Source organism: Notechis scutatus, chromosome 3 (assembly GCF_049901735.1).
Source record: "Notechis scutatus isolate UNSWTSFEM ecotype Mainland chromosome 3, rNotScu1.2, whole genome shotgun sequence".
NCBI lineage: Eukaryota > Metazoa > Chordata > Lepidosauria > Squamata > Elapidae > Notechis > Notechis scutatus.
This window is the reverse complement of record NC_142011.1, coordinates 27055708-27077841: the sequence shown is the minus strand read 5'-3', so window position 1 is coordinate 27077841 and position 22134 is coordinate 27055708. Positions and strand designations below refer to the sequence as shown.

General features: G+C 36.2%; 1 protein-coding gene across 8 annotated transcripts in view; it reads left to right on the top strand.

Moving 5' to 3' along the window:
• Window positions 1-17681, top strand: part of LPIN3 (lipin 3) — a 55647-nt gene extending 37966 nt beyond the window's left edge. For 4 of the 8 annotated variants that reach the window (XM_087959363.1, XM_087959365.1, XM_026665053.2 and 1 more), the window contains exons 8-20: window positions 1023-1122; window positions 2180-2358; window positions 2633-2729; window positions 3515-3584; window positions 6739-6816; window positions 7176-7240; window positions 10621-10753; window positions 11794-11942; window positions 13213-13299; window positions 14479-14631; window positions 15017-15131; window positions 15237-15340; window positions 16628-17681. In XM_087959363.1, coding sequence (XP_087815489.1) covers window positions 1023-1122; window positions 2180-2358; window positions 2633-2729; window positions 3515-3584; window positions 6739-6816; window positions 7176-7240; window positions 10621-10753; window positions 11794-11942; window positions 13213-13299; window positions 14479-14631; window positions 15017-15131; window positions 15237-15340; window positions 16628-16772 — 1475 coding nt within the window. In that variant the 3' untranslated portion in view covers window positions 16773-17681. The remainder of the gene's footprint in view (window positions 1-1022; window positions 1123-2179; window positions 2359-2632; window positions 2730-3514; window positions 3585-6738; window positions 6817-7175; window positions 7241-10620; window positions 10754-11793; window positions 11943-13212; window positions 13300-14478; window positions 14632-15016; window positions 15132-15236; window positions 15341-16627) is intronic. The other 4 variants (XM_087959366.1, XM_026665054.2, XM_087959367.1 and 1 more) reach the window with 2 other exon arrangements.
• Window positions 17682-22134: the final 4453 nt, after the last annotated feature.

The following is a 22134-nucleotide window of genomic DNA, read 5'->3' as shown; positions in this document are numbered from 1 at the left end:
GGGGGGAATGGAAGAATTTATACTCCTTGCAGACAGCTGGTCTTCAAAAGACAGCAAAGTCCACATTTTGGACAGAGAAGACTGCTGGTTTGAAAGAGGGGTCAAAGAGACCATCCATGTCAAAATTGAACAGCCTTTTCTCAACAGAGGGGAAGGGCTACAACATCATCTATCTCCAGTCTACAGCAGTCCTTTCAGCAGTTCCAAGCGGGCTCCACATTCATTTGCACTACTTAGGTGACCCTGATCACACAGATAAACCTAAAGGTGGCCTAAACTATTCTCTAAAAGGATGCAAATGATCAGTTGTTTGCAAGGAGTATAAATCCTTCCATTCCCCACCATCCAGTCAGAGCTGGAAAAGCTTCTTGGATGAGAAACAAAACATCTTCAAAGAAAAACCAGAAAGTCCAGTTGCCTTTTGAAAAAACACCTTTGGGACAACCGTAACCTGGATGACTGAGAATCTCCATAGACAATGAGACAAGTGACTTTATAATGTCCATATCTCTGTTTATTAAAGGGGATTAATTACAATAATATTTATGCAGCTTTCTTGTCAGACTCTATGCAACTTACAATATTGAAAGCACTGAAATATATGACGAATTACCAAAGAAAACAAAATCAGTTACTGATTCTAGTTAAAAATATTTGTTCCTAAATGCTCTGTACAAGAGGACTGCTTTTACCCATTTTACAAAGGATAAAAGAGTGGGGGATAGCCTAACCTTGGTCAATGTATCATCACATAAAATTCTGACCATTTTTTGTAATCCAGTCATCAGAAATTGAAACCATCTTGATACCTTACTAACTAAATTCTTGATATTCTATGAAATTGTTCCACAGATTTTTTAAACATAATTTGTACAGTATGTAGGTATTCACTGAGATTTTTTTGTGGGGGAGGGATGGACTGTCTTTATTATTAGGGTGAGTAATTAGATAAATGTCTATAGAAATACAGTTTCTTCATTAAATTGTCTGGGCCATTGTAATCATTTCTTAATCTCTTTGAGGTTCCATAAAGAAAAACCCTCACCTGGGACCTAGTGATATTTATTTAGATGACCTTTCAAACTTGGATGCGGAGCAATTAGCACTTTATTTCCCCAAGAGGTATGGCTATTGTTTCTGATTTTTTGGGAGAAACTACAGATGAGAAATTAGAATTATTGAATTCAAGTTACAGTAGGAAAGAGCCTTGAATGTTTTGACAAAAGCAAAATGCAGGAATTTAATCATGACCAATGGCCACATAACCTTTGTTTAAAATTATTCATCAAAAGGAAGCCTATTATATACCAGACTAGCATATTTCATTGTTGTGATAAAGTTTTTTCTAATCTTCAATTTAAGCCATAGTCTAAAGAATTTAGTTGTAGTCACAAAAGATGCTCTTGAAGCTTCTGCATATTAGCAGAATTTATCAAAGTCCTTAAAAAGTGGGAATATGAACAGGATATTCAATCTGCCTGACAATCTGCCAATAGTTAAAGGTTATCATGTGCAATGGGCAACTCTAGAAGTCTTGCAGCTAATAGTTTGGGTTCTTAATACCTTATTAACACATTAGAGATGATGAAATCTGGATTCCATGAGTCCCTAACGCATGTATACGGCATAAAAATGTGTTATGTGCCAACTGTTTCAGTAAATGTGAGACAACATGTCTATATTCAGGTTGATTAATATTCATCCAGTATAAGTAAGATGACATTTTAGATGTGTGTGTTTATAAATAAAGTAAAAATAAGGAAACATGATTTTTTTTTCAAAAATTGCTGGACTCCAATTTCTACCAGTCCAAGGGCTGTGAATAATGATAGGGAGAGGTTGGAGTCCAAAGGCCATAGATTCCTTACCAGAATTTAAATGGTACAGTCCTAATTTAAAAGATAAAGCCATCATTTAAAAGATAGAGTCATAATTTAGCCACTCTGAAGAACTTTCTGTAGTACACAAATTGCCTCTCCCAAATCTTACTGTACCAGATGATCCAGGGCTCAGAGATAAGAATAACAAGGAACTTTCCACAAATAGGTAAAATATGTCATCATTTTTCTTGCCTTAAAGGAATAATAGGGATTCATGTAGTATATATATTGTTATTCTTATTTTACAACAATAACAATAACATGTATACCATGCTATGATGTTATTATTTGGTTTTCAGTGATGCTGAACGGAATTGGCCACGAGCACAATCTGACCCTGAAATCTTCACTCATTCCCTTGTGCTGGCCGGTGCAACTGGTGACAGCAATGCAGATCTTGAGCTGGAACCTATAGAAAATAGCCCCATTCTCTTGTCTCTCTGTGGAGGTCTAGGAGATGATGGAGAATTAACTCATGGTATGTTTAGAGGCAAAGGAGGGAATGCGATTTGGTACTGTAAGAGTTTTTATAAAGATCTGACTTTGAGTTCTACAGTACTATCTGATAAAGTTGTTCTAAATGAGATATTTATTGGGTGGGAAAACTAGTCGAGTTACAGAATGAATTAGGAGACAGTTATCTATCGAAGATCTCCTCTTTGAGGGAGAGTTTAGAAATATGAAATTTAAATATAAATAATATATAAATGTTAATATAAAAATATAAATAAATATATTGCCTTCCATTTTAGCAGAGAAGTTTATGAAGCATATAGTGTCCTATCAGGAGTTTGCAGAGAACCCAGCAATTCTTGAAGATCCAAACTTGGTAATACAGATCCAAAAGAAGTAAGTAGAAATGCCACTTTCACTTGTGGTGTTTATGTTCCCCAAAGGAGCTTTGTGTAGCCATGTACATGTATGCATGAGTGAATTCTAGTTGTATTCTGCGAGAAAAATGTTAGTCTAGGCACTTCTTAAAGCCTGCTTTGCTGAGTTAGTGAATTTTGTATGAAGGTGGAACTTACATTCATTCCCCTTTTATGTATTCTGGCTCCCAGTAATTCCCCCCAAATTTTTTTTTAAAAAAGACCTATATGTGAGAATAAAAGTTCATAAGCTTTCATAAACTGAGTTCAGCAACCTTGACAAGGGAAAATATATTGTAGTTGGAACTGGCTTGTTATGTGCTGGAATGCAACTGTTGTTATAGGCCAAGTCTTCCTTCTAGAGGCCAGCTAGGGAACCAGATTTAGATTTTTATGAAAACATATAATAAAACCTATTTCAGTTATATATTTATGAAACAAATAGACATATACCTGCAGATTTATATTACATTTCAGCTGCCTGTCACAAATACCTCAGATACTTCATGAAACAATGAGATTTAGTTGAAACTGGCTGGGTTGAAACATTGGGCTTTGCCATTGGTTTGTGGTGTTGTTATGGTGTAATGTGGTTAAGCAAATAATTTGGTGCAGTGCTTAAACATCTACATACTGTACGTTCATCCATTTGTACTGCATCATCTTTCAGTTCTGTAGTCTTGATGATCCTTTTCCATATATTACTTTGCTATCAGGCTCATGCCGCTCTATGCAGATTATTTTTGTTCTACTCTCTAATTGTAGATACTACAACTGGGCAGTTGCAGCTCCTATGGTTCTCTCACTACAGGCATTCCAAAAGAATCTTCCCCAAGTAAGCTAATATGAATTTGTGTTTAATAATGAAGTATAATTTCTTAGTTAAGTTTTTATGTTTCAACATTTAAAGAGTGGTGTAATTTAGTTTCTTAACCTCTAGTAAGGTAAACAATCTTTACCCCAGTAAACTAATTGGTATTACCTTTCCAAATGACCAGACTAATTAATCAGACCAGATTAATTAATCAGATTAATTAACCTATTGAGAAGAAAACCTTTTATCCAAAGTTTCAGGTTATCTTAATGCTTTTGAATGCTATTACGGCAATCATTTATCAAAATTATCTTCTTTCTGCATGGCTTTTATGAATTCTAGTTCTCTCATTTCCAGAGAATGATAATTACACTTGTAAGATGAATTTTTAAAAGTGACAATTTACTTGCCCAGATAGGTGCTTACATTTTATGATGTCAATTTTCTGTTCAAACATTAGATGCTATGATTGGAAATCATATTTCACATTTAACTACATATTATGCACTCCCACAAATTCTTAAAAGATTTAATAGGACACTATAATTTACTATGAGATTATGATAGTTATATATTTTAGAAATATAATTAGCTAGGTTGTAAAATGCAGTCTGCTATCTGAATCACTGTAATGTTCAAATTATATGGCTAAACTACTTAACAGAAGAAAAACATACACAAACTGTATTAATGATATATCTTCAAAATTAATAATCATGAAAATAATAGTAGATAGTGAGGAAAAGGTTGATGGAGACCTAATAAAATTATGTGATAAGCAGACCAGCTTCCCAGAATTTGACAATAATGCTCAAAGTATTTTCTCTTGTTACTTCTTAATGTATGAATTAGGCTTATTCCCCAAATAAAACGTATTTGTCATATATTTTTAAAACATAGGACAGAATTGCATAAACAAGAGGGTGAATAGCTATTAGTTATCTGTAAAAACAAATGCTACAATAACTAAAGAAGTAAGAAGCTCTACTGGGAATATTCTATGGTTCAAAGTATGTATTTGTATAATGATGTAGCAAAATAAGTTAAACTTGATGTCATTGTAAATTACAAAGAAAGTATTTCCACCTACATTAGTGTTCATAGTTCTGCCTTCATCATTTTGCCATTTCTTGTACATTAACAACAGAAAACACTTTAACTTAGTAGTTAATACCGATAGTTAAGATATGGTTTACAGATTAAAGTTTAATATTGCAAATTTTATTCAATTCCTATTGTGTAGATTACATTGAATATTTTTCCTTTCATTTATTGGAAGAAAAAAATTATTACAAATGTTATTACATTTTAAGTAACATAGTCTTACCATTAATAATTCCCACTTTGTAACCCTTTTCATCAAAATCTTCATTTCTATTTAGTCTTTCCAAAATCTATTAACTTGTATTTGAGTTTGTCAGGGATGATACCATCAGCTTTGGATAGCAAAATCTCTTTCATTGCTCATCTTCCAAATCATGGACCAGATAACAGCCACACACAGAGGTTGTTGCCTTGTTCTTTTTAAAATTTTTCCTTAATATGAGATAGGGGTCAGAAAAAAATATTTAGTTTGCCTGGATTATTTTTAAACCTTATCTCCTCAATTTGTCATTTCTGATGCTATGCCAATGTACTAGTATATTGTATCTGAAAACATTCTGATCTTAGCAAATCCATTCAGGCTTTAGGAGATAGATGATGGATGGATGGATGGATAGATAGATAGATCATTTTTTTGAGAACCAGCTTGAACTTGTTGAAGCTAAACATATATGGTTAAAACAAACAGAATGGCAATAACTGTATTAATAAAATTCCTAGCTATGCAGGGAAAGCAAATTATGTAATGGGAAATTTTCCTTGAAGTTCTTGAAAGGGAAAAAAATTAGAAAAAAAATCTTATATATTGTTGACCAAACAATAGTCTCTTTCAATGCTTATTGCAATTAAAAATGCAGTTCTAACCATTATTAACATAAAGACAATACACTATTCAACAGCACAAACGATTTACTGAAAGTCAATGCAGAAAGTTAGTCAATGCAATAGGGTATCTTCCCAAACATAGAGAAAATAGTTGTAAATTCAAATTAGAGGGGTTTGACAGGTATTCAGAAAAAAATAACAGTTCAGAAGTAAATGTAATAAAAAGAGATACTTAGATTTAAGTCCAGTAGAGTTCTAATTGGCAACATTACATTATAGACTGCACTGGTATATAAAAATTTATAATCCTCTGTGTTTACCTTCAGGAACCATTTATGAGGAAAACTGCTCTACGCTCAAATTCTTGGCAATTAATATTTTAGAATACATCCTCTTCAGTTAGAAAGCACCCCAGTGGAACAGACTCTACACTGTAGAGTGTGCTGCCTCTTAGCAAGTTGGTAGTTTGGAAAACTTTGGCTTTTGAATTAGTGCCCAACATGTCCCGTTTTTTTAAAAAAAAGACCTTGCTATGATTTCAATGAGAGAAAATATCCAGCCTATTAGCTCTCCACATTGAACTTAAGCAGGCCTTATTACTTTACTTCAAAATATGCCTTCTTCTTAGGTGAATGACTTATTTCCACCACAGAATAGGGTCTTAAGTATGTAAACAAGGAACAAATCTCATACTTACTAGCACTGATATTACTAGTCTGTTAATGAAACATCTGCAAGCAAACAACCAAGCTGAGAGAGTACCAAGGACTCCACAGAATAGACTTTGTAGTTCAGTGCCATCTTTCACTGGCCTGCTGATCCTCCTTGAAGCTTGAAAACCTCTTCTGACTTCCCATTTTTTGCTGTCCTGAATTTCTTCATGCTTTGAATCAATTGGAGTAATACTCATATCCTTCTATGTACAGAGGTCTTCAAACTTGACAGCTTTAAGACTTGTGGACTTCAACTCCCAGAATTCCTCCTCCAGTCATGTTAGCTCAGGAATTCTGGGAATTGAAGTCCACAAGTCTTAAACTTACCAAGTTTGAAGACCCTAGTTCTATGACATCTTATTCTTGGGAACATTAAAAGTTGTCGGCTGGTTGCTTCATTCTTGAATTAGATATTTGGTATTGAGGTCATGACTGGAGGTTAGGGATTATCCAATATTTGTGGGACTATTACGATTAAGAATGCTTTTGGATTTAAACCATAGCATTTCTTCATCTTTCTTGTTATTTTTCAGAATACTGTTGATAGATTAATGAAAGAGAAGATGCCCAAGAAAGTTGGAAGATGGTGGTTTTCTTGGAGGCGAAAAGAGGTACATATATTGCAATATGGAAAGGAAACATCCCTCTATGAGGTCCACAACAAAATGTTAGAGTTGAAATGGACTTACATCAGATGTACTAAGTCCTAGTCAAATTAGATACTAGCACACCTCTTCTTTTATAGAAATATGGCCAAATCTACTATATTCGTATCCAATCCTTTGTAGCAGAGATGAGTTCCTTAATTTAATGAAACCTTCTGTAACATGGTAGGTTTCCCATTCTGACTGGGAAATCTGGGATGTGTGAGCCCAACTTATCTAGGTGACATCAAAGGGAAGAAAGATGATTCAGTGCTTGACTAGGTATTTAAGGAACATTAACAGAAGGTATTTTTATGTATCTATAGCATGAAATCAGTGCCAGGAACTCCAACAAAGTAGGCAAGAATCAGGAGGACACTACTCTTCAGAGGTAAGTTGTGATTTATTGATATTGTATTGAATTTGGCATATCTAAGGGCATGGCTGTATTTTCAATAAGTAATTATAGTGGAGATTTAATAGTTTTGATTAAAATGTTTTAACATGACAAATAATATTTACTAGTTACAAATCCACATTTAAAACTTACCTTAACAATTTGGAAAAGATAATTAGTTGTCTTTCCCCTCTCATCCCATCTCAGAATTTTTTTAAAATATGAGAATTAATTTGTCGATTATAAAAAATAGGGAGAAGAATTTAATAGAATAGAGATTTAATTATGGACCGAGAACCTATAGCTTAATATATATTGTGTAAAAATACAGTAACACAAATAAAGCAAGTTCAAATCTTTCCACTTAGGTTTACCGGATTCTGATTCATAGCTCTTACTATTAACAATAATGAGAAATTCTGTGCATCTAATTCACTTAAAATCAAGGGAATATTTTGAGAACATGTAAATACACTAACATTCATTCTGTTTCTCTAGGGTCTGGTTAATTGCAAGACAATCTCTCTCCATTTATTTTTGCCCATTCTGTTAGATCTGGCAAAAGAAGGATGTTCTAGGGCAGTATTTCTCAACCTGGGCAACTTCAAGATGTGTAAATTTCAACTCCCAGAAATTCCCAGCCAGTATGCTTGAAGTTGCTAAGGTTGAGAAACACTACTTTGTGGCCTGTACATCACAGAGTGTCATTTGGTGGGACCCAGGAAGAGAGCTTTTTCTCTTGTGCTTACCCTCTGGTACATCATCTCCACAGACATTAGACTCTCCCAAGCCTGTGGCCTTTTGTAAGGCCTTGAAGTCTTGGATTGGTTACTGAGTTGGGACCCCGGGAATGTAGTTGAATTCATAACATGGTTATGTTGATTGTTATACTGGTTGTTTTTATTTAATTTCAGCTGCATTTATATTGTTTATTGATTTTTCTATTCTGTTTTTAAGCTAGTCATTGTTAGCAACCAAGAATTATGTATTTGAGATGGACAGGCTACAAATTAAAATAAATCAATTCAAAAGCACTTTTCCAGGATAATACATTTTTGTTAAAAGGTATACACTCTTGTGAGCTGCAGCTCAGTTCATCAGATCCAAATGTCTTTGAATCTCTTTCAAATCTATTTCAATATGCCAGTCCTCAAGAATTAACAGGCTTCCAGGGAAGAAATAGTGAGTAGCAAATAGACCGGTTCCCAGTGATGGGCTGCTGCGTGGTTGCACCAGTTCTGGCAAACCCTGTAGTTGTGATCACTGGCTGGGCCTGCCCACCCATCCCTGTGCTATCCTTTCCATATATAACTAACTTTCTGGCTCGTTCCCCCCGCCCATGCGGCCCAGTTGATTTCCACTCCACCCATGCTGTACTCACCAGAGCTGCCTGAGTTGATTAGTTGCTTGTTTGATGCTGCATTTCAATCCCAAAGGGGCACATCTGAGTGAAGTGCATGCACGCGCCCGCGCTCACAACCAGCGAATCAGTTGGCAACATAAGTGTAGCCCATCTCTGCCAGTTCCTTGTAATTCCTCTCCAGACAAAGGAAGGACTTGAGATCACCCACAACTGCTCCATGCAATTGCTTCTCATGGTGAGGCCACACGAGGTGGACTTCAGTGGATTTAAGGTTCTAGGAAATAAGGAAATAGTCCTCTTCCTGGCTATTGATGCCTTTAAAAGCAGTGATCCCCAACCTTTTTGACGCCGCGGCCCGGTACCGGCATCAGCTGGGCGCCGCGCCCGGACCGGCATCAGCTGGGCGCCGCCATCTTTTTGATGAAAAAGTGCTTCCGGTGACCTCACCGGAAGCACGTTTCATCAAAAAGATGGCGGCATAAAGCTTCGGTGAGCTTTTCCGGTAGAAATGGCTTTCTACCGGAAAAGCTCACCGAAGCACTTTTTCATGAAAAAAGATGGCGGCGCCCAGCAAGCCGCGCCCGGTAGGGAGTTGTTCCGCGCCGTCCGTCCGCGGACCGGTGGTTGGGGACCCCTGTTTAAAAGGACACTGCATTTGCATACTTCCTTTTCTGATAACGTTTGGAAATTGCTTGTTAAGTGTTTTCCAGATGTTAGGAACCTTTGGATCAACAGGTTTTACAGCACCATATGACTTTCCTTCTATCCTTAGCCAAATAAAAATAAAAATAAATGCAAGTTTAAGGACTTAAACAATCTTTTGGAATAAACAGCAAAAGCATGACTGCAACTTTGATTTTGGAAAGTTATAAATAGACTAAGCCTCCAGACTGATTTGAAGTAAGATTTTGGAATTAATTATAAGAATCCTTCCTATAAGAAAATGCTTTTGCTTTAAATTCTCCTAAAAATGATAGTATGAGACTTTGAAGGTTGGACACTAGAGGGAACTAGAAGGCACTAAATATTATATTTAAAAAAGAAAAAAAAGACTTCCTAATACACAATGAAGCAAAATATTGCAATATTGGACATACTGAAGGATATTTTTGGACAATGGACTCAGAAGTTAATTTTAAGAGTGTCTGCCTTTATATATTTCAAAGATGTTATGGAAGAAAAACAAATTTAAACAGACAAGACTGAGACTGATCTGAAAGTGGATTTAAAAATGACAGGCTACAAGAATGATATGGGAAAAGATGCTACACTTTTGAAACATACAAAAGAAACTGGCAGATATCTAAATTTGTCATAAATGGCAAACCAACAAAGTGACCTGGATAATTTTTCTATACTGGATTTACAAAAGAGAGTTGTTAAAACTTTGAAGAATTTTATGAGAAGGGAAAAAAAAGAAATCAACTTCTACAACATTATTTAAAAGAACTAAAGATCAAGATTATTAGAAGAGGAAGAAATACAAAGTTGGTTTATTTGATCAAAGTTAAAATAGATATGTTGCTATCTCTAGTCTAATCATTAAGTTTGGCCGTAACCAAGTTTTTCTGACTTTTGGACATTTGGACATTGGACTGACAATGATTTGAGGATTTCTTTATAGATAAATGGGAAATGGGAAGAATGTTGTATGTTAAGATTTTGTTGTATGTTAAGAGAATGTTTACCTTGGTGTGCAGGGTTGGGAGCTATTCTATTGACTTCTGTTCTTCCCTGTTAGATCAGCTGGTCTTTGGTCTTTGGAGTATTAGTGTTGTCATGGAACTATGTCATATTAATTTGCATTGAACAACCTAAAGATATTTGGATGAGGTAGTTTAGTGGTAAAATAAATATGTTTGTCAAGATATCAATTGTGATAACAACATAGGTACTGTATAGGGATTTATTTCATCAATGAGTATTATTTCACACAATGAGACTTGACCCATATTTCTTGGCCATTACCTTCTTTTATGTTGACAATTTATTTTGGTCCTGTGAACCATAGGAGACAAAATGATTCCTCCAGTGATGAAGATGCTGGATCCTCCCACCAAGGAGACAGATCCATGCCAGATGCTATTACACAGAAATTTCTTCCAACCTACAAGAAGTCCTTAAGACTCTCCTCTGATGAAATCGTATGTAGCTTTGAATTTTCTTTTCTATTTATTCCTGTTTGATTCAGAAAATACTTTCTGTTCAGAGAGGGGCTGCCAAAACACACTACCTAGTTGGCATTCCTCTTAGGTGGACTTCACAGTTACTATTCCAACTTCTCAATTATGAGTTGCATGTTGGAAAAAAACAACCAGAGTTTGGCCCTTAAAGATAAGAAATGTTGGGGCAAACTGGGCATTTGGAAATGTAGTTTAAAATATGAGTAGGGGATGAAGTTTTGTGGGCCAAGTTTTTCCTCTGTTAACTGATCATCAATAATTATTTTCCAAAGTGGTATACAGTAGTATTATTTATTTATTCATAAAATGTACATTTCCTTTCTGATCCAAGAGCTTAAAGGAATGTTTGTAAATCTTTCTTCCAATTTTTCTCCGTTCCTGGAAGTTGCTTGACTGGAGGGAAAGTGACTGGCCCAAAGTCAAGTCACCAATGAGCTTCCAAGACTGAATCTCCCTAATTCATCTAACTACTACATCACACCAGTTCTCCAGTAGATAAAACATTGAACTGAGGTCACTGAAATGCAGGTGCAAGTCCTTAATCAATAATGGAGCTCATTGGGATCTTGAGATCTCTGCACCAGACACTTTCTCTAACCTAATGTAGCATACCGTTGTATCATGCAGATGAAAAAAAAATGATGATTCCATGTAAGTCACTTTGAGATCTTAAAGGATGAGGAGAATATCAGTGAAATAAAGAATAAAATAATTTTAGATGTATAACTAACAAAACAGCTCTGAGAAATGCCATGCTCTAAATCAGAGGTCTCATTCTCGCGGCCCGCGGGCCAATTGCGGCCCGCAGGACAATATCCTGTGGCCCCCACCGTGATATGAAAGTATAATATTAGTGTATAATATAAATATAAAGTATAATATTATGCGGCCCAGCCTCACCCAGACTCTGCCTCCAGCGGCCCCCAGGTAAATTGTGTTTGAGACCCCTGCTCTAAATAAAGATATTGTAATTGCCTCTTTGTCCTCTTCTTTTGCTGTAGAAAAAGCTGAACCTGAGGGATGGCCCCAATGATGTTGTGTTCAGTGTGACGACTCAGTATCAGGGCACATGTCGTTGTGAAGCTAACATTTACTTATGGAATTGGAATGACAAGGTGGTGATCTCTGATATTGATGGCACCATCACCAGGTAGATTCCCACTGACAATGCTTCCTATAATACTTGGCTGTGGGCTTTTCCATGCCACTATTATTTCCTCTTACCATTTTTCCGCAAAGGAGTTTAAAATTTGATCTGTAATTGTCTACACTTTTGCCAGCCTTGCCAAGCTTGTAGAGAATGTGCAGAAATCACTCTGAGTCCACCAGTTACTTAATCTATGATCTAACTGAACTGCAAATGGTGATGAAATTTTTTTTAAAAGCCCCCATCCTCCCAACTTCATTGTTTACAAAAGACATACGAATGATTGCTTTCAGGGAAGGCTTTCTAGCTATAATGCATGTTTTCCTCAAGTGTTTAACAATTGCTTTATGATGGTGAAGGGATAGCATACTAGCAATTTTGCAACCAAGCATCTTTTCCCAATAACTGTAAATGTGGTTGTCTCAAAGGTGCTTTTTCAAGAGGCAACTGGACTTTCTGGTTTTTCTCTGAAGACATTTTGTTTCTCATATGAGAAGCTTCTTTGGCTCTGACTGGATGGTGGGGAATGGAAGGATTTATACTCCTTGCAGACAGCTGGTCATTTGCATTCTTTTAGTAGGTAATTAAGGTCACCTGGAGGTTTGTCTGTGTCATCAGGGACACCTGAGTGGTGCACATTGATGTAGAGCCTTCTTGGAACTGTTGAAAAGACTTGTGTTGTAGATGTGGTTGCAAATGATTGCAATCACTAGAGTGGGAGATCTCACTGATGCCTGCAGAAAAACTACAGGAAGAGGATGCTGAAAATCTCAGCCAGTGTTGCTCATCCTTGATAACATTAAGATGTTGGGAAATTCTGGAAGCTGAGATCCATACATCTTAAAGTTACCAAGGTTGAGAAATGCTTCTCTAAGCAGTGGAAGGAAAGAGATAGAAATGGATGACATGAATTCTCCTGGGACATGGCAAGTATTGCAGAGAAAATTAGACTGGCATAGGGATTTGTGCAAGTTAAACATACAAACAAAAATCAAAGGGCCAACCTATTTCTATTTAAAATACATAGCTTATATGGACTAAACACATTCTGTGGCTTCAGTGATCAATCTGGGAATAAATAGAAATAAGCTTGGTTGCTTAAGCTCTTTAGAGGTCTGAAAAGAAAAACACCTCTGTTAAGAATAGATTATCTTGAAACATGTTGCTGCATGTCCAGTTATGAACATTCTGCTATCACTGTTGCTTCACTTATAGGACAACTTGCAGTTACATTGTGCAGAGTTCATCATATACTTGTTTTTTCTCTCATCAGGTCTGATGCTCTAGGGCATATCTTGCCACACCTTGGGAAAGACTGGACTCATCAAGGCATTGCTAAGCTCTTCCATAAAATCCATCTGTAGGTATTGGTAGTTCAGAGATATGAACAACAATAGCTCTATTAACTTGCTGATTCTTTTAAAATATTAGATCCTAATTCCATCTTCCAAGGCAGATCAAGCTAGCTTTCTTTTTGTTACTCATATGCCAGCAAGCAAAATATGCTTGTGGACCATTGGGGGAGGGGAAGAGGGATTAATCCGTCTGAGTGGCCGGCAAGACACGCAGCTCCATTTGCACAAGTGGCTAGCACATATGCCCACTGCTCATGCAAATGGAGCTCAAGTGCGCATGCTCACCGCTGCTTGCGCAAGAGGATTATAAAAATCTATTAAAAATGCTTTCAACAACAACATTTGTTGCTATTCAATTATTTAGAAAGCATTGTCCTGAAGATATTGCTTTTGCTATTGCTATTGCAATACATGATTATTGCTATTACAATGCTATTGCAACTACATGATTAACCTAGCCAGATTGCAACATTTTGCTGATTTGACCATCATATTATATGATCCCAGATTTGTTAGGATTTTGCAGTGGGAAAGACAGTGGGCTAATGCTGAACAGAAAAGGACACTGAAGTAGGGAAATAATTCATTTGAAAGAGCAACTATACAGGTAGTCCTTGACTTACAACCACAATTGAGCCCAAAATTTCTGTTGTTAAATGGGACATTTGTTAGGAGGGTTTTGCCCCATTATACAACTTTTCTTGCCACAGTTTTTAAGTGAATCACTGCAGTTGATAAGTTAGTAACATGATTGTTAAATGGATCTGGCTTCCCCATTGATTTTGCTTATCAAAAGGTGATCACATGTTCTTGGGACACAGCAATGGTCATAAGTATGAACCAATTGCTAAGCATCTGAATTTCGATCACATGATCAAGCAGGTGCTACAAAAGGTTGTAACAGTGAAAAATGGTTGTTAAGTCACCCTTTTCAGTACTGTTGTAACTTTGAATGGTCATTAAATGTAAGTCGAGGATTATCTGTATTTGGTGTGGAGAGGTCTTTGAGAAAAACTAAAAATATTACTTTGTTCTATTGCTTTCAAATGTCTGTCCCTTTGACCCAGTTGTAAGAGCTGATCAGGAACAAAAGCAGCTGTACCACTCCTATTGGAGGGGCAGATCAAATGTGGGGAGGGTTAACCAAAATGGTTTCATTCCATTTGGTATCATTTCCATTCTAGCAACGGATACAAGTTTCTTTATTGTTCAGCCAGAGCTATTGGCATGGCACACATCACCAAAGGATATTTAGAATGTGTCAATGACCAAGGTTGGATGCTCCCAAAAGGACCGATCCTGCTTGCACCTAGCAGCCTCTTCTCGGCATTTCATAGGTAAGTATTTCCATGTAATGGTAGAGGATGGGTGACTTAATTTGTGTGGCACTGTTTTATTGCTTTCTTCAGAGATCATAGAGATGATCTCTCTATGTACGAGGATTGTGATATCTACATACGATAGAGATGATCCTCCTAGTAGGAGGATGTGATATTTGAGTAAGTATGTGACCTGGAATTATTGACTATGATTCCAGGTAAGGAAAAAGTTGAAACTGTAAATTAAAATTTTGGTTTGCATCTGGAATTCAACCTACCTTGACAAACAGATGCTGGAAATTAATATTTTATAATTACTTCCCCCTCTTTTTAAATCTGCAAGTACTTGATCAAGAAGAGGGAAAAGCAGTTCACCTTTCTAAACTATTTATCAACTTTTTAGGGAAGTGATTGAGAAGAAACCAGAAGTGTTCAAAATTGCCTGTCTGACAGATATCCGAAATTTATTTGGTTCCAATAGCCAGCCTTTCCATGCTGCTTTTGGGAACAGACTAACTGTGAGTATCAGCAGAATAAGGGAATGTATAAAGAGAATTTCTCATCCTTGCCAATTACTATTGTTACTATTTTAATATATACGCTGCTTGTGATTTCTTCAACAGGATGTCTATGCCTACAAGGAAGTGGCATTGCCAGAATCCCGCATATTCACTGTAAACCCCAAAGGGGAATTGATCCAGGAACTCATAAAAATTACCAAGTCCACGTAAGCCTGCAAATCAGCCTATTTGTTTGTAGTCTGTAAAGCTCCTTTATCTTGTAAAGAACAATTTGCTTAAAACATCTAAGTGGCTAATACAGGCAAAACTATGCAGTGAGGGGGTTTCTTCCTTCATTGTGTGATTCAGCTGAAACATTCTTTCACCTCTACCAGGATCTCTCAGTCATATACAGCACAGATCATAAAGTTTTCTCCCAATTGTGCTGGATTTGAATGAAATCCTGTTGGATACTTTCTAAAAAGTAGAATGTATTCCACAGCACTCCATCCAAATCCCAGCACAATTGGGACGAAACTTTAATAAAACTTAAACTTATAAAATCGAATATATATATTTAAATTACATAAATTTTATTTTTGCCTTGCCTATTTCTAAAAAGTAGAAATAGCCAGAGCAAAAATAAAATGTACGTAATTTAAACATACATTCAAAGTTCAGGTTTTATTAAACAGAGTACTATTTTCCATTCTATTGCATTTGCATTTGCATTTATAATTTTTACAACTTTTGAAGGTGCTTTGGATGTCATTTCAAAGGTCACATGTAGCTTGGGCCCTCAAACAGTTTGTCTGCATGTATAGAGGAAATTATAGAAGCCTTAAATGATGGTGCCACTGTATTATATGGCAAGTGTTCTTAGAAATGATGAGTGTAAGCAAGAAATCTTATTACAGATTATCCCTATTACTGGAAATCACTGTAATGGGTTTAACATGAGATCCATAGTTCATGAACATGTGCATGGGGTGGGCATAAGGGTATGGTTAAATGCATTTATTAATATTAAAATAATATATAACATCATACAGGTAGCCCTCGATTTATGAGGGAAATCGAACCCAACATTATAGTCATAAATCATGCTGGTCATTAAATGGATACCACAAGATTGATCCAATTTTATGATTTTTTTGCAATAGTTATTAAGCAAACAATCTGCATTTTTTTTGCCAGAAACAGGAAGTAAATGCCAATTTTTTTTTTGGGGGGGGCAAAGTAAATCGCAGTCATGTTGCTGTAGGAGGACACAAACCACTCTAAACACAAGCCAGTTGCCAAGCCCCCAAAATATTATCACTGCAGAAGGGAGCCAGCCATCCTAACTTCAAATCCAGATCATAAGGGCCTGGTTTTTTTTGGGGTCGGTGGGGAAGGACTACCTGTATTTGCTTTCTTAATGAAATTCAGGGAAGGTGTGTACTTTAAAACTATAAATGTGCAAGAAAAGATGCTTGCTCTTTTTAATTGTTCCTGTCCTCATGTTCTTCTAGGTATGAGCGCCTGGGTGAGGTGGTAGACTTTCTCTTTCCACCTATTGGCAAAGATGTGGTTGCTTCCCTGGCTTCTCCAGAGTTCAGCCAATTCTCTTACTGGAAATCCCCTCTGCCTACCGTAGACTTTGAAGACTTTGTCTGATTGTTTAGAGTCAACATTATTTCCCAAAGAATCCTTAATTTTTGGTCCTCCAATGTGATGGATAGACAGCAAAATAAAGCTTGCTATTTCTCAGGACATACGTTTGTACCGTAGTCAGGAGCATCTCGTGTGGAAATGTCAGCTTTCAACCCAAGATTTAACTTATATGCTGTATGGTTAGGTGCATTTTCAAGAAATGTGTGTGTATTTGTGATGTCTTTAAGTGATTCTACCCCTATCCTTATTCTTAGATTGCAAGTAGGCTTCATGATGTTAATAAGGGCTGAAAGTGTCCACTCCTTCCATCCCCCAGTGTTTGGGGTCAACACAACTCAGGGGCTCAAAGATAAGCAGCTTATACAGAACATTTTTCTCTACTCACCAGCACAGTGCTTCAAAACCTACCAAACCACTTTTCACCTATTCTACAAGAAATGATACCCTTTTCATAATACTTTCAGTTCTCTGCTGCTTTTGTTGATTACAGTATTATCTAATATGAGTAGAACATTCTTTAAACATTATTTCTAAGTACTGTGACTTTTTTAAAAAAAAATATTTTCTACTGCTGCTCTGAACTAGTCCCCTGGTTTTACGGAGCCTCTTCTGAATCCTGAACTCTGTCTCTTGAATGTAGCAACTGGCATGAATACTGTGACTTGCTGCAATGGGATATTTTAAACTATGAAACTATGAAAAATGTCATCTTTGACCTTATGGTAATTTATGGCCACCAAATGCTTTTCTTTATGAGCTATGATATTTTTTTTATAATGTCTTTGTTAGAAATACAGTCAAAACACCCAATGTCCATTAGCATGGGTAGTTCTGCAAATTGAAGATTATATATTCTTTATCACAAGAGCACCAATAATAAAGATGGAAAAAGTGCAATACAATAAGCAAAAACCACTCATTTTGTAAGATTTGTGCAGATTTTCTCTCCTCCTCCCCATTTATAATTTGGCTGTGAATTTAATGAAAATTGGATCCAGGGGACTGGTTCTTGTTCTACTACACACATGATTTCCTCTTTTGTTAAATGTAGGTGGGGGTACAGTGAACAAAAGTGATATTTCACTCAAATCCAATGAGCCATCTATTTGCAACACTATGGATTTCTTATGGTCTTCATTATACATACCTTGTTTTCCACCAAGAGGAGATAATTTCTCATTATGAAATATATGCTAGATATGTGGGAATTGCAAACTTCAAATGTTGGCATCAATTTAAAGGATTAGGGTAGCAGGTGACATAAAGAGTCTCGGCCCCAAACTCTGCAGAATGCATTTTCATAAACCTATGAAAAAGTGTTTTCTTTGTCATCCCTGTTGCAATGTGGTGTCCTAAGCAACAATCACTTCCAGTTCTTAATCCCAATACACTGTAAACATTCTACTATAACACGTGATGTGAATGGGAGATTCAGTACATACCTAACTGGAAGGATCCTGTACATTTGAAAACTTACCTACAGTATCTTATTTGATAACCTGGTCTTCAATATGCTAAATTAGTGTGTATTAAGATTCAGAATCCTATCAGCACTCGTATTTGAACATTATTGAGTTTATCCATCTGATTTGCTCAATAGGTTGCAATTGGCCAGGTGTCCAGGATACTAAATCATAATGTGATTTGTTTGTTTTTGGCCTTGCATTATATATTAAATGGGCTCAATATTATATCATTGGGCTCAATACAGCTCCTGGAGACTACAGAGGCGCACCATTTAGGGTTCTTTTTTTTCAAAAACATAATTTTGAGATTTTGGGTTTGAAGCTGAAGAGTTAAATAAAAGAATTCTAAGTCAACACCAATTGCCATGCTGCATATGTGCAGGCTGGAGGACCTAAGATATCATTTTCAAAATTGCTAGGTGATAATTTTGCATTGTCTCCAAAACTGAAAGCTGATGTATTCTAGTTTAGAAAAAACAAATATCCTTTTGAAAGATTTGTTCTATATAATCCTTAGTTTAAAAGAATAAAAGAATGCTTTTAAAGAAAGCTTTTAATTTCCACAGGAAAAAAAAAAAAAAGAAACACACGATCTTGCATATAACCACAGCAGAGAGTATCGCACTTGCACAATGTTGGAAAAAGGATACTACACAAGGTCTAGTAATCCAAAAAATCTTAGATTGTGCAGAAATGGATAAACTCACCTTAGAGTTAAAAGGAAAGGAAGACTCGGAATATTATATGGTTTGGGAAAATGGGTATGAATGGATGGACAATAGGAGTAAGAATTATAGAGATTAGAAGAAGAAATAGAAATGTATATGAATAATTAGAAATGTATGGAAATGTGTGTATGTAACAAAGATGGCTCAGTACTGTCAAAGATGATTGAGTTTTGTAAAAAGAAAGTACTATAACAATCTTTATTAAAAAGAAAAAAAGAGAGAAAAGCACCCCAAAATCCTTGTCATGGGCTTGCCAATAATGAAGAGATGTTCTTCTGTTTAAATTATAGTGATTGATTCCACATGTGTACTTATGAGCATTTTATACAAACCTAGACTTCCTTTCAGTGGTGTAATTCCCTCTTGGTTTTGTAATGCACGAGTGGATTTTGCAAATTGAAATGTGTTAGTGCCGTAAAGTACAAACTGTAAAGTACAAACTGCCGTAAAGTACAAATCTACACATCTCTTCTTCTTCCAGTTTTTACCATGATCCAATCCAGAAAATAACATTGCTGGTCAGTTTTGTTCCATTTTCTCAATAGTTTTCTAAGAATTTATCTTTAAAAGTAATACAATTCTGGAAAACTTGGTGAGAGTTTCCTCTCTTCCCCTACCCCCAAAAGAAGCAATAATTCAGTTTTAACCAGCAACAAATGTACAATAAAAACAGCTAGACTAAACAGGGTTATCATTATTGTTACAATTATGGCCACAACCTACCAGAAACAACAAATAAATTTGAAATCTTCACAATTGACATAATGCCCTGTTTCTTGAAAACCTCAGCAAAAAAAACCCCTTAGTTTATAAATTGGCAGTCTGAAAACAGTCTGGGATTGACAAATGGAAGATATATTATGTACTGTAATGTACTGTAATGCTTACTAGAGGTCACTCCAACACCATGTGATAGAAACTAACATAATAATACTCCCAAGAAAAAGGGAAGAGGTTATGTAACTGTCAAATTGGTCTGCTCATTAATGATAACAAACCAAATACACATTAGAACTGTTGTACCTCCAATGCCTGGAAGTAAACAGGATGCAACTATAATTTCTTAAGTGTTTCTAATTCTTTTTCACCGAATGTGGACTCTTCAATTCAGAATGCTGAACTATACTTCATGTTCAAAATCCTAGGTAACTTAATTGAAACCAGTTATAGTTCCTTCTGGTAAATGTATATACAATACGATCAATTGCCAGGCTCCAAAACGTTGATTATGAAACCACTAATAATTTCCAACCTCTCCACACCACCACCCCATGAGAATTTGTTACAAAAAAGAGAGGAGAAAAAGTGAAACCAGTGCTCTTTTCACAGGGAATGCAGAATGTTCAGAAAAAGTGGATTGAGTTCAGGATATCACTCATAACAACTAATACCACTAAATTCAAACAGAAGAGTGGAGAAATTGTCAACGCTATTTGAGGGGAAGCCCAGAACATACTGGCCTTGTTCAACTACTGGCATATGCCAAAAGCCTGGCCAATTTCTCCCTCCCATCTTACGAAGACATTATGAACTCTTCAGCGTCTTAGATGGGTTGCCATAGTGATCTTACTCACAGGCCACCTTCTGAATCTCCACTTTTAATGTATGATTTGAGTCTTGCATATGCACTACAGGGTTGCTGCTGCTGGAGGAAAGCTATTAGATGCCATATTGGGGCTTCTCAGAGCAAGGAACCAAGGCAACAAACTACACTATGGATTTGCAATCTCTCCTCTATCTGAGGAGACCTCAGAATGTAACACTGAAATAGCTGATTTCTCCTAGATTTGCCTCAGGAGGGCATTGGATGAAGTCCTGAGATCAATACATTAATAGCCTGACCTGAAGCAGCCCTGGAATCTTCTCTGATGATAGGGTCATCCTGTTCTGCTTGCAGAATAACCTTGCAATATAACACTTAATTGCTCTATTGGGGGACTTGGAATTTGAGGACAAATAATATAAATGTTTCAAATCTCTTTCTGGGTGGGATAACTTTCAGTACATATGTTTATACTGCCTGACATAATTTGATATATTTTCTCAGTTTAATAAAAGCAACATTTATATAGATGATTTCAAGTGTTCAAAGCATTTCATGCACATTATCTTTACAACAACCCTGCAAGGTAAAAGAAAGAGAAAGATGAACGGAATATACTCTGGTTTAGTGCAAAGTTTAGGCTGGAAAGATTCCCCCCCCCCCCTAATAAACTTAAATACCTACAGAGAAATACAAGATGCACTAGGATAATTTCTTCACTTTCATTAAGCGTATTGGGTTTTTTCTTTGATTTTTAATTTTGCTCTGATTCATTATTCAGAAGGGCCACTGAATTTTGTTTTTGTACACTGGCATAAAATTATTAATTAGGATTAATTTCTTGGGTACCATTCATCAGTAAGAGTAGATCATTCCTGATTGCCCATTGGGCTGCTAGACCAAAAAAGGAAAATGTGACACAACTATCATTTTGTCCAGGAACGAACAAGAAAAGGAACTGGCAGCTTAACTATGAAGAATGATACAGCTATACTAGGAAAATGTTTCTTAATGCTTTTCATTAGCAGTCAACGAGGTTAAAGGTTGTGAATTAGCTAAGAGAAGGGTTAAGGAGATGAGCAGAAAAGGAAAAAAATACATCCTGCTGCAGTAACTATGTACAGTCTTGCTTACACTTCCATTTCTTCATATAAACACATAGTATAGTATTCCATCCAGAGTTCTCACCTGAGGCACAAATGACCAGGTTCAAATTATATTTTGGACACTTTACGCAAGGACCTAGATCACTTCAGAAATTTCTAATGCTGGGACAGTGAAAGGAAAGAGAACAGCCAGCAATAAAGTGGGTGGATTTGATTATTAGGAGTCATATGTGAAAATCTTGAAGGACCAGGTCAGTGACAGCTCATGCTGAAGAATGTTAATTTATGTGTCTGCTAACAGTTGAGGCCAACTTGATTGCACAAAATAAATCCACCAAACACATAATTATATATAATTAGCTCTTTAGGAGTTGCAAGTAGAAGGACAGCTTTTGGGATCCAAAGGAGGAAGGTAGGACACTTCAGACCTAGTATGGGCTGTATGTGTGTTATTGATTCCTTAAAATAGTCACAGTCACAGGTACTATTAGAAAACCCATGCTGGACCCAGAACACTTTCCT